Source organism: Bos grunniens, chromosome 6, assembly GCF_055505025.1.
Source record: "Bos grunniens cultivar Pamir isolate PY7600 chromosome 6, Bosgru_T2T1.0, whole genome shotgun sequence".
NCBI classification, from domain to species: domain Eukaryota; kingdom Metazoa; phylum Chordata; class Mammalia; order Artiodactyla; family Bovidae; genus Bos; species Bos grunniens.
In genome coordinates this window covers 26856208-26874353 of record NC_141170.1, presented here as the reverse complement: position 1 = coordinate 26874353, position 18146 = coordinate 26856208, and the positions used below count along the sequence as shown (strand labels likewise).

Genomic DNA, 18146 nt, shown 5'->3' with positions numbered 1-18146 from the left:
TAGCTTTTCTGTGCCTATACAAGTTTTGAGTCGTATTTCACTTCACTGTATCTGCTGTCTTTAAAGAACCAGGCAATGACATGCCTCACTCACCATTGCAGTTGCTAGTCTTGTCTCCTTGTCAGACTTTGGCTTTTTATGAAGGCGTTCAATGTCCCGAAGAGAAAGTAACTCACCCCTGGGGTAAAGAAAAAAACCATAATATCAGACAAGGAGAGAATTCCTTTTCCTACAACGTTCATAGTCACGTGAGCTGACTGAGGGCCTGGTGCGTGTGCCGTCTTACCTGCGCTCCTCATCACTGTCTATTTCAATGTATTTCCTCTTTTGGGCTTTCCCAGGGGCAGCGTCGAGCTCTTTCCTCATTTGGGCCATTCGGATTTTCTGGAAGTCTTCCTGACTTAACACTCGGCTAGTGCTGACGGCTGCCGCTTTGGCCTTCCGCTCCTCCAGGGGCATGCTGTTCAGTTTCTCAGACTTGAGAGAACACAACACAGGCTTAAACGGCCATTAGCCCTACTGAGAGCGTAGCCCCTCAACACTTGGGACAGGAACTTTTAGGACTTACGATCTCTTTCTGTTCTTCATCGGAAGAATGGTGCACGTCAACCCATTCACCATCGGAATCTGCCTCGTCACTGAGACTGGCACTCTCCCAGCCATCTGCATGAAAAAGAGCGTGTCAGCACCCCCGCCTTCTGCTCAGTGCTCATGGTACACTGAGGCAAATCAAGCAAAAGAAAGCTTATATAATGAACCTCAAGTAGGGGCTCACCAAAAGTTGAGCAGTAGTATTGTTAAATAAGTCACATCAATTTAACTAAGTCAAAGAATGGAGAATAAGCACTGATTAAGTATCCACCATGAGCCAAAATTTGACAATCTTTCTCTGACCGTCGTGACTCAACAAAAGAGGAGTAGATTCTCAAGTTCATAACCTGCCCCAGGCCAAAAAACAGCTAGAAATGCAGGCTATGCTGAAATTAGGAAAATCACGTATGATTCCAGAGCCTGTGTTCTTTCCACCAAACCAATCATGTCCATTAAAACTGTACCTGTATATTTACAGTGACTGCATATGAGTTATTTAACTTTTCTAAGCACACTTAAATGTTTGAGAATTAGCTAGAAATAAATCATTCAGGGAACCAAGGCAGAGAATTCTGGTTGTGCAAGAACCTTGTAGACATCTCATTAAAAATGCATCAGAGTTCCTAATGGAGCTACCACAGAGAGTTTTCAGAGTCAAGGACACCTGCAGTTCTCTCAGTGGACACCCACATTCTGTGACAGTGTCCCAGCTCCTAGGCATGGCACACCACCACTCATGAGAAGGCCCCAACTCCATCTCCAGTCTCAGCTTTCTGTGCATCGCCTTGTATCCTACATTCTAAAAGTTTCCTAAATCCTTTGCCTGGAAAAGTCTCCACTATTCTACAATTGCTCACTCAGCATTCAAAGTATGACTCATGGCTCACCATTTCCTTGAAGATTTTATTGAACCTCTGAGGCGTACCTGACCTCTCTCCTGCCCTTATACCTGACTGTAATCATAAATCCTGTTAATGCTTTATTAGCTGTGTATGAAAAATTCTCAAAGATAGGAACCAAGTCATTCATCTTTGCTTTGACAGTGGCTGGCTCATAGCTAATGTTTACGAAAGTTTTGTTGAAATAATGAACAAACAGGAAGAAGATAAGACTCTAGTAACCAATGCAATAAATGCTAGCCTTGGAAATCAGAACGGGGTTCCTTGAGTATTCCTTGACAAGTTCAACAAGTATTCTCCTTCAATGGGAGGACTGCTAGAGACTGTAATCCTCGCCTTCAATGGGAGGACTACTAGAGACTGTAATCCTCTCCATTTTTTCTAGGCAATAACAACAACAAAAACCCGTTATCTTTCCCAAGTATCAAACAGCATGCCCTTGATAAGGGGCAGCCAATCTGAAGGACACAAAAAGGCATTTCCTACAGTAGAATGTCAGTTCCCTCAGAGCAGGAACCACGCCCATCAACGCCCATCAATACCTGCAATGCCCGCATCAGCAGTCATTACTCAGTTAACTTCAGCTGAATGAATGTCCAAACAGTATAAAGATTTCAAGGTCAATACAGATATAGCAGGAGTGATTCTGTCCTGAATAATGGTGCAAGAAAAACAAACCTTCATCGCCTTCAGCATTTTCTTCTTCGTTTTCAACTTCCAGAATTTCTGCTCCTGGAATGTAATCTTTAGCATCTAGTTCTCCATATTCTTGCACTCTTGCTTCTATGGAGGCTTCTGTAGGTTTACCCTAAAGGAAAGGAATTAGTTTTTTGCTTAGACAGCAAAACATTATTCATGAAAAGGATTCTTTAGGATTATGAATTCAAAAGAATCACAAAAAATGGAAGCAAATGAATGACAAAAACAGTTCACCAATGTCTTGGGTCAAAGTAAATTCCCTCTCAAAACTTTGCCCACTCTTTTCTTGTTTTCTTCTGAACTACCCCAGGAAACTTTGATTCTTAGGTCTTGAGATCTCTGCTTCTGTGACATACATACATCTCATTTCCTCCCACCTCAGTAGAGGTACTATCTGGTTAAGGAATAGCCTGTTCAATGCTGTCATCAGCTACAGATCTGAAAAGGTCTATAAGACTCATTCAGTATCAAAGAGCATATACCAACTATAAAATAGTTAAGGAATAGTATTCAACTTTATTCTGAGTTTAAAGAATAAAACTACGTGTATCACTAACACTCTAAATGGAAGCATCAGAAATGTGCTTAGTTGTGCCCGACTCTTTGCAACCCCATCTAGTCCAGCCCTGACGGCCTGACTGTAACCCCCCCAGGCTCTCTCTGTCCGTGGGATTTCCCAGGCAAGAATACTGAAGTAGGCTGCCATTTCCTACTCCAAGCACCAGAAATACTCAAACTCAAATTGGAGGAAATGACTCTCACTTTCTGAGACCAAATCCTTGATCAATACATGTATGCTTCACCTACCCGGAATTTTTTTTGTAACATCTGAGGATTCAGTGTTCGGAAAAGCTGAATCAAAGTTCTAGCAGACATCATCACATCTGGAAAATAACAGCTTTAACTAGAAACTTCAGAGGAAAGAGTCTACTGAGACAAAAATGAGATACTCTATACTCCTTCATCTACTGAGAATAACACAGCACTTACTCTTATCTTTGTGTGTTTTATACTGAGCCAGGTCTTGCAGAAGTTCCTCAGTCATGGCTAAAGGACATCGAGCTGTTATCTCTTTTATAGCATTGATTCTAAAAAAGGAAAAAATGAAATAAAAAAAAACAGCAGTTTCATGTGGTTCAACCTAAGAAGATTTTCTAAAAAGACTAAATCACAAGGAATATAAGGTTGGTTTTATAGCGCTGAGGTCTCTGGTGGGATGTGGGAGCGGGCAGCCTCAGAAGGGTTTGTTTCCACAAAGTTTACTGCTATTTCCTCTATTAGAAGAATAAGCAACATTGTCACCTCTAAAATACAGGCATGCTTTGGACATAGTGCAGATCTGGTTCCAGAACAATGCAATAAAGCAAGTCACACGTGTTTTCTGGTTTCCCAGTGTATATAAAAGTTATGTTTCAACTATATTGTAGTTCATAAAACGTGCAACAGCATTATGTCTAAGAAAAAAATGTACATACCCTTATTTAAGGCTTCCCTGGTGGTTCAGATGGTAAAGTATCTGCCTACAATGTGGGAGACCTGGGTTTGATCCCTGGGTCGGGAAGATCCTCTGGAGAAGGAAATGGCAACCCACTCCAGTATTCTTGCCTGGAAAATCCCATGGACAGAGGAGCGTGGTAGGCTATAGTCCATGGGGTCACAAAGAGTCGGACACAACTGAGCTACTTCACTTTCACCCTTAATTCAAACATACTTTACTGCTAAAAGTGCTAACCTTCATCTGAGCCTTCAGTGAGGCATAATCTTTACACTGGTGGATTACCAAAACGTTACACAGAGACATGGAGTGAGCAAATGCTATTGGAAAGATGTCTCCATTAGGCTTGCCCCACACAAAGTTAACACAGACCTTCAGTGTGTAAAGCAAAGGGCAATAAAGGGAGGTGGGCTCGTATATGTTGGCAGCATTTATTTGCCAACTCTAGGGGAAACTGTATTAGGTCAAGTCGAAGTCTTTTTTTTTTTTTTTTATATTGGAGGATAACTGCTTTACAATGTTTTGTTGGTTTCTACCGTACATCAACACGAATCAGTCATAATTACATATACATCCCCTCCCCTCCCCCTATTCCACCCAAAAAGTTAGTTTTTAGGGCTGTTATCTCCCAGCAATGTTTTCCAAGTGAGATAAAAAGCAGCTGTTCAGCATACTGCTTAGTTATCAGGACGGACTGGACTTCCTAAACCAGTGCTCACACTCACTAAGTGTTTTTGAATTAATCAAAAAGGTCACTGAACTGCTTTGGGATTAAAGAATCATTTAATAATGAATCATTTGTTCCAGGGAAGACAGGAATTCAGGGTAGCAGGCAGGGGAAAAATATTTAGATTGCACACAAGCATTCATTTAAAAGAGTAAAAAGCTAGTTAAAAAACAAAATGTTGACTAGAAGGACAGAAATCTTTTCTCTGGCTCAAAATTCTAACCAATAAATTAAAAAATTACCAAGAGAAGAAGAAAAATACTGAGAAGGCGGAAGTCTATTTCAAGTTTTTCTCAGAGGGCACCATTTTAGCTGAAATTTCACATCTTGGTAACGGAAAGCAAAGCCAGCAGGTGAAAACCACAGCCACCGCCTCCAGCCACATTCTACATACCCTACTGTCATGACTTCTCCAGAGTTCTTGTCAGTAACGAAATTGTTGGCCACAGTCATGAGCAATGATTGGATGATCTGAATGGGATGGGAAGAAAGGATATGAGTATTGGTAACATGTCTCCACCTACTTAAACGCTTGACGATGAAGGGATGATACACTATCACAGTGGAAAAACAGCCCTCCACCTTCGGTCTGGGAGGTGGAAGGAGCAAGACTGAGGAAGACAGAGAAGTACTCTATTTTGGGTGTCGCTGTCTTCTTGGCTATTCTGAAACTAAATCTGGCTCTCCTTTAATCACTATATAAATTCACTGATATTCTTGCCTTCTCCAGGAGGATAAAATTTGGCCACTCAACAAAACAAGAATTCTCAACCACTGGTTCAAAACAAACTTTATTTTCTATAGTAAAATGTTTTTATTTCTAAAAGTAAACTTCTCTATATAAGTGTCCTTAAGAGCTAGTGTCTCTTCTACTCAGTTTAAGAAGGTGGGGAGGACAGTAATCTCTGTGGGAAAAGCCACCATGTATACTCAGTGGCACTGCTATGTACTCACTAGATCCTGACAGAAGTAAAGTTTAAGAGTTCTCACCTCTGGGGGTACTAAGTGATGAGACGCTTGTGCGGCAAACAGAAGGATCTTCGTTACTTCTAACAGTGTAAGAGATCAGAAAGGCACGGTCAGTCAGTTTACAGCCCCATCTCAGGACCACAGCAAACATGGCGAGCACACACACCGGCCTTAGCGCTCCTGCTGAGTACTCTGCCTGGAACACCCAACTTTCGGACGTCTGCATGGCTCACTGCCTTGCTTCCTGCTCAGCTGCTGCCTCATCAAAATGTCTTTCCTGACCACATAATCCAGACAGAACCCACCCTGGCACTTTCTATTCCCCTTACCTGCTTCCTTTTTTCTCAGAATACTTATCTTCACCTGGACATATTATATACAACACTCTCTGGATCTCCCTCTAGGGTGTAAGCTCCATGAAGGTAAGAGCAATACTTTATGTTCACTGATGTCTAATGCAGTGCTCACTAGGAATCACTAAATAAATGCAAAAATATAAACATACACATATACATACTCTCTCCCTTTAAAGAAGTATATATAAAGAATCTGCCTGCAATGCAGGGGACCTGGGTTTGATTCCTGGGTCAGGAAGATCCCCTGAAGAAGGAAATGGCAATCTACTCCAGTATTCTTGCCTGGAGAACCCCATGGACAGATGGCTACAGTCCATGGGGTCGCAAGAGTCGGACATGACTTAGCAACTAAACCATACATATATAAAGAACGAGGCCTTTGGCAAACAAAGGGAGGGATCTTGGTCTTTCTTCTTTCTATACCTCATAGGACTGAAGTGAGGATGAAACAAGATGACTACATGTGAATCACTTAGCACAGCATTTGGCTCATGCTAAATGTTCAATAAATGTTTACTTCTTTCCTACTTTGGTTCAAGTTCAAAGGCAAAGACAACCATTACTTTCTTCTTGCTTTTATTTATTTATTTTCCCCCCCAAACTTTAAACTTTTTATTTTGTATTGAGGTATAGCCTATTAACAATGTTGATGTTTTTAATTAAGAATACAAATAAGGGCAATGAAAGGAGTAAGGCAAACCCTCGTATCTATTACCAAGTTACAGTAAATAGTCAAAAGTCTTTTCAAGACTTTTCCATATGAGTATGGTATTACAAACAGCCTTGCTTTGAGAAACCAAATATTTTAGAGTCCCCCCCGCCCCCTGCCCCCAGTAACTGTAATTCCAGAACAAAAGACTCTGAATGGTTATTCTAACCCCAAGGCCACAAAAGGAACACAGCAAGCGGAAGGCTTACCTCTTTGGTGAGGCTGTAGAAACCTTTGCACAAAGGGGTAGAAGTTGAAGAGAAAAAGCTGTGGAGAAAAGAATGCACGGACTTAATATATAAACTCTGCTGAGCTGCAGAGTTTCAGTGCTCCATGATGGAATTATATCACCAAGCTTAACTAACTGGGAGTCATTTTTCCCCTCTCAACAGGTATGAGTGATCCAGGATGACTCAATGCACTGTATTAATCAAGGAAAGGAAGGCTATGTTCCTATCCTCATTATGTCAAGGCAGAACGTGTACACAGAATAAACCAAGGGAGGAAAGGCAGTCAAAATGCAACATTCTACTTTTAAATTGGTGTGGCTATAGAAGCAATTTTTTAGTCTTCAAAGGTAACAGTAATTCAAACCTGAATAGCACCTAGTGTAATCTGATCACCAAAAAACCCACAGTCTAGTTTTCTTATTGTGTACCAATCAAACCACACTGGAGAAATTACTCTGAGCTCCACCTAGATGTGGGCTCCAAAATCACTGCAGATGGTAACTGCAGCCATGAAATTAAAAGATGCTTACTCCTTGGAAGCAAAGTTATGATCAACCTAGACAGCATATTGAAAAGCAGGGACATTACTTTGCCAACAAAGGTCCATCTAGCCAAAGCTATGATTTTTCCAGTAGTGATGTATGCATGTGAGAGTTGGACTATAAAGAAAGCTGAGTGCTGAAGAATTGATGGTTTTGAACTGTGGTGTTGAAGAAGACTCTTGAGAGTCCCTTGGACAGCAAGGAGATCCAACCAGTCCATCCTAAAGGAGATCAGTCCTGAATATTCACTGGAAGGACTGATGTTGAAGCTGAAACTCATTTGAAAAGACCCTGATGCTGGGAAAGATTGAAGGCAGGAGAAGGGGACGACAGAGGATGAGATGGTTGGATGGCATCACCGACTCAATGGACATGAGCTTGAGTAGACTCTGGGAGTTGGTGATGGACAGGGAGGCCTGGCGTGCTGCAGTCCATGGGGTCATAGAGTTGGACACAACTGAGTGACTGAATTGAACTGAACTACCTAGATGAAAGTGATGAGTATCCAGTTATTAAAGCAACTGTAATCTTTAACTTCAAGAAGAAAAACTTTGGAGATGGCCTAGTATTTTTCAAAGCTCTCATCATGTGAGAATAAATTTTTTTCTGTTTTAGTCACAGAGCAAAAGTAGGACCAGAAAACTAAATGGCAAGACTTGTGTTTGATATAGAGATGGATGTTTAACTGCAGTCAGTTGTGAAGCTCCAGTTTTCATTTCTATCAAATCAGACTTTAATTACAAATCACATTTGCTTTTCTATTGAGCTCAAATTCAGCTGTGACTTGAAATTACTGCACAAAGGTAACAAGAATTGACTGGATGATCCTGCTTTAGAACTGCAGCCCATGGAGAAAAAGCAATTTATTCTTAACATGTTAAATTTTTCTTTTAGAAATGGAGTAAGTATATTCGCTCATGTCTACTTTCATTTTTATCTTGGTATTTATCTATACCACATGATATTCAATAAAGAAGCCTGTTTTACTTTTTGTTTTTTGAAGAAAGCAATATATTCAATGACAATCAGATCAGAACTAGTCACAAGAGCAAAATGACAGGAACAACCTCACGGTCATTTCTTCATGGCCTGAATTTTTGGGAATTCCTCCTTTTCTATAAAGGCAGATAGTCTGAGTATGTTTGAAGTTTCCATATGTATACACAATATACATACATTATACCACCAAAGAGTTCTTGCAATCTAATTTAATATTAAATGAATAATCAGAGAATTCAGCTTTGTTAAGTGAGTAAGCCAGAAGTCAGGAAAGCTATGAAGGGGTAAATGGTGAAACATAGTAACAGCTGATAAAAATATGTGGGCTATGTTGGCTCAGAAAAAAGTATAAGTGAAACAAAGGTAAATAAAAGTAAAAAAAAAAAAAAAGAACAGAACTGTCTATAAACTGAATACATGTACAATTGAACATTCATACTTACTGATAAGGAAAAGTGACAAAAACAGCTGTTTTCTAGTGAAAGATTTTATCCTTTTGTAAACTATATGGGTTGAAATGGTATGCAAGGATAAAATTAAGCCACTGCTCTACCTTAGTCAAAGGTGTCCTTTTACCAAGAATAATTCTACTTCCAATATTCATCAAGAGAAACACAATGCAATTCAAACCTCGTGAATTCCCACCAATCTGGAGATGAGGTTCATGAGCATCATCTTCACTTCAAATCTCTCCTTGGAGCTCTCCAGCTGCTTCAGTAGCTTTTCTGCAAAATCTGGAAAGAAGAAAATAATCAGAGATGTATACTGTGGGCCCATGGTCTGCACAGTATTATCCAACAAGTGTAGAGAAAAGCGGTGGTTTGATCGTTGACTCTAGTGTGACTGTGCCTGAAGTCACTGCAGAACCAGGATGGTGAAAACTGACAGGACAGGTGGACAGACTTACACACAAGCAGATATACCTTCGATGGTGCCCAAAGTTAAGTCTTAAGGATTCCCAAGATTTTCAGCATCGAGTGACTGTTTGACAAACACTCTAAGACCGTGCTTCTTAAAGTGTGGTCTGCAGACCACCCGCAGCCGTCCACCGTGTAGCTTATTACAAATACTGAAACGTAGGACCTACCCCCAGACCTACTGAAAATCAGAATCTGTACTTTAATAGGATCCCACAGTGGTGTGTATATGCTTTAAAGTTTGAGGAACACTGACCGAGAGGAAGGGTCAGTAAACTGGAGTACAGAAAGCATTTAAAAGCCCCATTGCCAGGGGAGGGATAGATTCGGAGTTTGGGATTGACATGTAAAACACACCGCTATGTTTAAAATAGATAACCAACAGGGATCTACCCTAAAACAAACAAACAAAACAACAACCCCATTGCCCAATCATACTCCATATCAACTAATCAGTCTCTGGGAATAACAGGACCTAAGTACCACTATAGTTTCATAAAATTCCCCAACTGATTCCACGTGCAATCTAGTTTGAGAACTAGTGTTCTAAAACAGGTTTCCCAAATTTTAGGTTTCCACCCGCCAGTTTTAAAACAAAACAAAAAAAAACGGGAATAACAAGAGATTGTTAATTTTTCATTTGGTCAAGTAGAATGTCCTACTATTACTGCATTATGAAAGACACGAATTGCAAAGAGAGCCGTTCCCCCACATTTTTCTTATTTTGCTGTGGGCTGGGAATCACTGCTTTAGAACATAATTCCCTAGGCCACAACCAACAGGCAACAATTCAGCATTTATTGTCTATTTAGTGCCAGGGATTTTATATTCTCTGATAACCTGGAAGTTGGGAAGCTAAACAGGCAGATAAAGCCAACAAGGAACTTGGGAGGTCATAATTACAGTACCTTGGGGATCATGAATCAAGTGAATAGCTGAAAAGTTAAACACCTCCGGTTTTTTCTTCTTTTTATGTTTCTGAAAGAAAGGGAGAGGAAAATATTTACATTCTGAATTATAGTGAAGAGGCCCTAGGCTGTTATCAAGTCTATCCCACTATTTAAAAAGAAAAAAAAAAATCTTTGTTCCAAAAACCTTTCTTTCAACTGGAAGAACTAAAGGTGCTTTAAGTCTTCTAAGAGTCAGCTTGGGAATGTTCCATCTATTAGCACCTGTGAGATTTATAGGGATTTGGAAATATAAACATTAAAAAACAAACTAGGGGCAAATTAATGACTTCAAATAATCACTACAAAATATAAGATTTACTTCATTTGTGTTCTCTTCTGAGAAGACATGATCAAAACAAATAAAAATGAATTTAATCAAATTAATTTATTCAAGTCACAGACTTTGCTAGAGCTGAGAACAATTATTCATCTAAAAAATCAGGGCTTAAAAATTCATCACACATTTCTAAGTCTTTAACAAAAATGCTACTTTATTTCAAATGCCTAAAAGCTTTTCCTAAAGACCACATATTCTGCGTTTTAATGAATCCCATCTCCTTTCCTAGGTATGAGTCTCACCGTGAGGACTTTCATAGCCTTTTCCAACTTTTTCTTGTTTTTAGAGCTTTTCTTCCCGGTGGCATACTGCACAAGCAGGTCTCTTGCTGTTGGTCCTTCATCCTGAAGAAAAAACTACTTTGTAAAACCATCAACAAGGAAAATCTGCATAAGAGCAGAGAATAACCCTTTCAGTTACTTCTTTGTATTTGTACTCTTTGCATGAAGCTATTAAAAATAAACACAACTTTAAAAATTCAATAAAATATTTGCCCATCTATAGAAACAGGCACATATGAAGATTTCCACTACAGCACTAACCTGTTTTTCTGCTTTGAGTTTTTATTGAAGTATAATATATAGACAGAAAGCAAGTATGTTTTTATTTGAAGGAAAAAAACAAACCTGGAAACAAGTCTTTATCAATAGGGAAATGTTTAATCTACACTACGTTCATTTCATATTCTGAAACGTTATGTGGAGGTTAAAATACTGAGATAGATCTCTATGTACAAGTAGAAGACTATCCAAAGGCACTGATACATCTATCAATCTATATATATGTCATCACAAAGAAAACACAGTGCAAAATAAAATATATTGTTTATATGTATTTTAAAAACAGACTACACACATAAGACAATATGTATATGTGTCCACATACATATGCATGAGAAACGAAATGGTTATCTATGAAAACGGAGGTGAGAAAGAAGTAAGAAAGGATTGAGAAAACTTTTATTTTATTATATCTATAATATCTGAAATTTTTTACAGTAGGAATGTATTGTTCATACATTATTTAATAAAATAATAACAAAACAAATTAGAAGATGTTATTTCATATTCCAGTATTATTACCAAAATGCAAAAATGAGAAGGGACATTTTTTTAGAATTTCTTTTTCATCTTAATAAAAGTATTTTTAACAAAGAAAATTTCATGACATCATAAATCCTGATTCTTCCTTTTAAAGATGCTATACCACAGAATTCTCCCACTCCAGTACTCTTGCCTGGAGACTTCCGTGGACAGAGGACCCTGGTGGGCTGCTGTCCATGGGGTTGCACAGAGTCGAACACGACTGAAGCGATTTAGCATGCATGCATGCGTTGGAGAAGGAAATGGCAACCCACTCCAGTATTCTTGCCTGGAGAATCCCAGGGACAGAGGAGCCTGTGGGCTGCCTCTTATGGAGTCGGACATGACTGAAGCGACTTAGCAGCATACCGCCCAGGGCTTCCCAGGTAGCGCTAATGGTAAAGAACCTGCTTGCCAATGCAGGAGATATAAGAGATTCGAGTTGGATCCCTGCATTGGGAAGATCCACTGATGGAGGGCATGGCAACCCACTCCAGTATTCTTGCCTGGAGAATCCCATGGACAGAGGAGCCTGGCAGGCTATAGTCTTTAGGGTCACAGAGTCGGACATGACTGAAGAGACTTAGAACACACACACACATACAACTTCCTTTCTCCACTCTATAAACTTCCATGATATTTAACCTCAAAAATATATTGGCAGTAATTTTTAGATTTAATTATTAGTAAAATAATAAAATAAAATAGTAAAATTAGTAATTTTCTAGATTTAAACAGTGAGATATAGGTATAGCTCTAGAAAGAACAAGACTGAATGAATCTAAGTTTTATTAGTTATTTAACTAATCTTACTGAATGGGACAAAATCTAAATAGAACAAAATCTCAGCATGGCAGAACTCAATAAAGGATAAAGGTAGCATAGAAGTTTCTAACTTTAACAATCTACTCTGAGAACAATAATAAAATCTGATTAACTGTGAAGTTCAAAAGTATCTGTGGGTTTTAAACTAACCTCGGACTCTGAGTCACTGTCTTGTTTCTCCTCTTCATCTTTCCCAAGGAAGAATGTCAAAGCAGCAACTAATATCTAAAGACGAGTTTAGACAAAGTCAATTACTCATCCCAGCTTACAACAAAGAATAAATACTTCTGTCTATATTTTATACATGCATATGAACTAGGATCTGAAGGGGAAAAAAAAAGAGTGGTAGGATTTGGGCTCATCTTTCTTAGCCAGGTTCTACAGAGTTGTTATCCTTCAAGCAGCAAGTCAAGAATTTCTACATCCCCCATAAGAAAAGTGACATTATAGCCCTTCTAACAGAAAGTCAAACATGGCCTTAAATTTCTCTCAGCTTTGTCCAAGCCCAGTCAAGAATTATAGGGGAAAACATAAAATAAATGCTAAGGCTATTGTTTAATAGACAGCATTTTAAAAACTTTAATTTTGGTTGACTGTTTTAGAGCACAGATAAACCAGGGCAGCAGCCCGAGCACAGTCTGGACAGTGTGTCTGCACACCAGCGCTTCCTTGCACACCCACTCCTCTCCTTCACCTTTCAGCCAGAAAAGCGACTACCCGCCTATGGCGCCTTCACACAGCCCTGCAGGAGCTCACCTTGGTGACCTTAGAGAAACAGGCCGTTGTGATCACATTGACAGTTTTGGCATCGTTCCTGGGGGAAGACAGTTGAGTGTTTTAAAGTAAATTTTCATTCTACTGTACTTGACAGCATAGACAATGGCACAAAATAAATAATAAATACTTCTGACACATTAAAATTTATAGTTTGTACTATTTCAAAAAGTCATGGGTTGCTAAATAGCCAACTGCAGGTGAACATTTCTAGCTCAGTTCAATTCTAGCCCAGTTGTGTGTCAGAAAGCTATGCAGACATTAAAAAGTGGCTTTTTTGAAGGATTTTAAATGACATATAAACCCTATTCAAGATAAACTGGGGGGATAAATAAGAAAAACTACAATACAGCAAAATTCCAACCATATTTCAACATTCATATTAAAGAAAAGACAAGAGGAAATATCATATTAACTGTGATCATCTCCTTGTGACACTATGGACCTTAGCCCACCAAGCTCTTCTGTCCATTGAATTTCCCAAGCAAGAATACTGGAATGGGTTGCCATTTGCTTTTCCAGGGGATCTTCCCAACCGAAGGATTGAACCCGTGTCTCTTTGTCTCCGGCACTGGCAGGTGGGGGTTCCTTATACTAGCGCCACATGGAAAGCATATAGGTGGTAGGACTACCGATGAATTAAAAAAACAAAAACCCCTCAAAACCCCAGCTTTCCAGCTTTTCCGCTGCAACAAATATTACTTTTATACTTTTAAAAAAATTAGTAAATAAGAAAAGCAAAAGACATGAATTGGCGGCACTGTACCAACAAGCTGAAGTTTATAAAACGTGATAATTTAAGTATAGAGGATAAATCAACTTGAAAATCTTCACAGAGGCAGACTAGGAAGAGCCTAGACTTCAGAGTTAGACAGATCAGGGTTTGAATTTCAACTCTACCTTTTATTAGCTACTACACTTAAGCTTGTGAACCTACAGGTCTCATTACCTATAAGATGGGAATAATCCCAGATAAGCTACATTACACTGTTCTGCACGTTGAACAGGGTAAAGCATAGTGCAGGTGCTCAAGAAATGGTAGCCAGTGTTATTATTAGTCATCTGGATTGCCTCTGTATTTTTACTTCCAACTTAATCTGTATCAGTGACATATTAAAGAGCTCAAAATCAAGAAATATATTTGTGTATACGTTCTGTGGTAATTACAGATGTATACAAGCCTATTTGTCAAGAGATAAATACATATATATTACCAGATGTTTCTTCTGTAGAGTTCAATCATGACATCCAAAGATATTTTGGCTGCAGTTGCATTGCTATCTCTTAACATGGTATACATGAAATTCTGCAATACCTGAAGGAAAAGTGGAGAAAGAAGGCTTAATATATTGCACAATACTGCGGCTGCTGCTAAGTCGCTTCAGTCGTGTCCGACTCTGTGCGACCCCATGGACTGCAGCCTACCAGGCTTTTCCGTCCATGGGATTCTCCAGGCAAGAACACTGGAATGGGTTGCCATTTCCTTCTCCACAATACTGCAGTACAACGCTGCAAACATGGAAAACAAAAGGGTACTTACTATATTCACTTTATTGTTCTTATGTTTTGCATTTATATTCTTGATATCAGTCACAATATGAGTGTATAAAGTCTGTGGAAAAGAAACAAAAACATGCACATTAACTGACATTTCTAATCTCACTTTATTTGGAGAGAAATACAAATGTACAAGAGGGTTTAGCTTACCCGTTTTTCATTCTATCACAAAAGAGACCAAAACCAAACAAAACAAAAAAAGCAGCTAAAGGAAAGTTACCCTCAAAAGGTTAAATATAGAGTTACATGACCAACAAATCCATTCCTGGTTAAATTCCCAAGAGATATGAAAATATATTTCCAATGTTCACACAAATATTCACAGTAGCATTATTCCTAACAGCCAGCAAGTGAAAACTAAATGTTCATTAACTGATAAGTAAATAAACAGAAAGTGGTATAACCAGACAATGAAACACTGTTTGGCAACAAAAAGGAATGAGGTGCTGACTCAAGCTACTTGAGTACAAAGTACTCAAAGTGCATGCAGGTACTTTGAAACATGCTAAGTGAAAGAAGCCAGTCACAAAAGCGCACATTATATGATTCCATTTATAAGAAACATGCAGGGTAGGCAAATCTATAGAGACCAAAAGTACACTGCTGGTTGCCTAGGGCTGGGATAGATGGGAGGATAGATGGGAGGATGGGAATGGTTGCTAATGGGAATGAGGTTTCTTTTAAGGAGGCTATGATGTTCCAAAATTGACTGTGGTGATGGTTGCAAAACTCTGTGAATGTACTAAACACCAATGAATTGTACACTTTAAATGGATGAACTGTATGTGAATTATATAATTATCTCAATAAAATCGTTATTTTTTTTTAAACGGGCAAGTTACTCCCCTCAGTTCAGTCGCTCAGTCGTGTCAGACTCTTTGCGACCCCATGAATCACAGCACGCCAGGCCTCTCTGTCCATCACCAACTCCCAGAGTTCACCCAAACTCATGTACATCGAGTCAGTGATGCCATCCAGCCATCTCATCCTCTGTCGTCCCCTTCTCCTCCTGCCCCCAATCCCTCCCAGCATCAGAGTCTTTTCCAATGAGTCAACTCTTCGCATGAGGTAGCCAAAGTACTGGAGTTTCAGCTTCAGCATCGTCCTTCCAATGAACACCCAGGACTGGCCTCCTTTAGGATGGACTGGTTGGATCTCCTTGCAGTCCAAGGGACTCTCAAGAGTCTTCTCTAACACCACAGTTCAAAAGCATCAATTCTTTGGCGCTCAGCTTTCTTCACAGTCCAACTCTCACATCCGTACATGACCACTGGAAAAACCATAGACTTGACTAGAAGGGCCTTTGTTGGCAAAGTAACGTCTCTGCTTTTGAATGTGCTATTTAGGTTGGTCATAACTTTCCTTCCAAGGAGTAAGCGTCTTTAATTTCATGACTGCAATCACCGTCTGCAGTGATTTTGGAGTCCCCCAAAATAAAGTTACTCCCCTAAACGCATGCAAATATTGGTACCTAAAATATGTTCCACTTTTATTCCACAAGTTAGATCAAGAAGTATAACTGCTAAAATCAAATGAATACAGTCTCTTAACACTCTGAAAAACAATTTAAGTTAATGAATGTAAACTTTAGTTTCTCTTTCTGAAAATTCTTTCACAAACCTTCAGCTTCTGGTCTTACTTATATAAAAAGTCATATAGAGTGACTTTATATAAAGCAAACATAAAGTCACAGGGAAATATAAATAACAAAAAAGGTCAGTTTTAGCTGGTCAGTACCGTGCAGTGGAAAAGGGACTGGGTTCTAGAGCTAGGCTGCAGGAGCTGTATGACACTGGGCACGTTATTCTCTCTCTCTGTGCCTCAAATTTTTCATCTGTGAAATAATAATAATAAGCCCTATCTCATAGCACTTTGTGAGTAAAAAAACATGTAAAATGCTCTGAAAATGGTAATTCAGCAAAAAGTAAACAATGAACATTAGCTATTACCTCTATATTGCCCTGTACACAATGCTCAATTTTTTCCTATTAAAATTATTTCTTAGCTGTTTCCAGTGATACAAAGCCTCAAGAATTCAAGACTCCAAACTCTGTAAGTTTTATGTCACTGCAAGGAAAAATGACATATGGGGGTAGGGAGTGGTTTTGTTCTTTACCTTTCGGAGAAGCTTATCATGGCAACGTAGAAGTTCAAAGAAGAGTTCCAGCAAACTTGATGGATTGATGAGATTCTTATTTCTCAGCAAGATCAAAGCTTTGCAAAATGTCTTAGGAAGGGAAAAAAAACATACTATAAGACAATGATAAAGATGACAAAATGGAGGAGGAACATCCCCAAACTGCTTAATATCTTCTACTAACTAGGTGTTATTCCAGGCATTGAGACAGAGTCTCTGCCCTTGTGGATCTTATACTGGGGGTGGAGCAGAAGAGGGGACAGACAAGCAAGTAAGCATATAAACAGGTGAATCTCAGGAAGGAAATAAAACAGGGAGGTATAATTACTACATAGTGACTAAGGGAGGGCTCCTTTACACAGGAGGTCAAGGAAGTATCAACATAAAATGCTAGTGATCAGTGAATCCACAGACATAAGAAAGGTGGGTAAAAATAACGTAACACTAAACTGGAATAATCAATCTGAAATTGTGACTTTACAAGGCATTTTTTTTTTTTTGAAGTACCGTTAGCAGTAAGAACAGCCCAATGGCAGTTGCAGCACTCTCACCACCAACTTCCATGAGTACCCTTAACCCCCCGAATTTTGGCCTCTAATACAATTCTCCATTAGATGGAATAAGCGATCCTTGGCGAATGGTTGATTTCAAGTCGTGGGGCAGACAAAACAGTAAGAAAGGATTTGGAACTATTTCTGCCAGAATGCAAGGATGCTTTCAAACACACCATGGGCAATGTTAAAAGAACTGGCCAGGTTGTGACAATTTGAACTTAAATAATAGGTACCTATGATGTCAAAGATAGAGAAATATAAATTTTATTAAATATGTAAATGTTATTTAAAAATAACATAATTAATAAACCATGATTTTTTAAAGTAAGTAAATGTTAATATACATGAGTATTTTGTTTTTTCCACTAAAAAACACAGTTGTTTATACCTATATAAGCAGGAAAGAGTGAACAAAAATTTGGGAATGATTCAAAAAGTCCCGGAAAAATAGCAAATAGGCTAGGAAGAAAAAGTCCAAGAGTTGAAAAGGATTGGTGGTTATCACTACAGCTACTTAAAAACAGGATTCACCACTGTGTTCTAATGATTCAGAGGAATGCTAATTATACTGATTCAATCCCTTGTTTCCTAACAATCTCCTAATTATTTTAAAAAACCTACTAATCATCGTAAAACACTACAAAGAAATAACACACACATTTATTTAATAATGCCTGCACATCAATTTGGTTGGATACTGTTAGCACACAAAACAAAGAAAACCTAATTACTTGGAAAGACAGTAAGTCTCTACACTCAAAATCTGTATGGCCCACAAGGACTTGAAAAATCCATGA

The 18146-nt window shown here is 38.8% G+C and overlaps 1 protein-coding gene across 2 annotated transcripts in view; it reads right to left on the bottom strand.

Moving 5' to 3' along the window:
- SDAD1 (SDA1 domain containing 1) overlaps positions 1-18146 on the bottom strand; it is a 30622-nt gene that overhangs the window by 5937 nt on the left and 6539 nt on the right. The window contains exons 4-20 of one of the 2 annotated variants that reach the window (XM_086405345.1): positions 16775-16885; positions 14642-14713; positions 14316-14416; positions 13084-13141; positions 12478-12552; positions 10663-10764; positions 10042-10111; positions 8847-8950; positions 6655-6712; positions 5402-5460; positions 4806-4882; positions 3180-3277; positions 2997-3073; positions 2169-2298; positions 569-663; positions 287-477; positions 94-178 (exon numbers count right to left, since the gene is read on the bottom strand). In XM_086405345.1, the coding sequence (XP_086261471.1) occupies positions 94-178; positions 287-477; positions 569-663; positions 2169-2298; positions 2997-3073; positions 3180-3277; positions 4806-4882; positions 5402-5460; positions 6655-6712; positions 8847-8950; positions 10042-10111; positions 10663-10764; positions 12478-12552; positions 13084-13141; positions 14316-14416; positions 14642-14713; positions 16775-16885 (1563 nt within the window). The remainder of the gene's footprint in view (positions 1-93; positions 179-286; positions 478-568; positions 664-2168; positions 2299-2996; positions 3074-3179; positions 3278-4805; positions 4883-5401; positions 5461-6654; positions 6713-8846; positions 8951-10041; positions 10112-10662; positions 10765-12477; positions 12553-13083; positions 13142-14315; positions 14417-14641; positions 14714-16774; positions 16886-18146) is intronic. The other variant, XR_015165283.1, reaches the window with a different exon arrangement.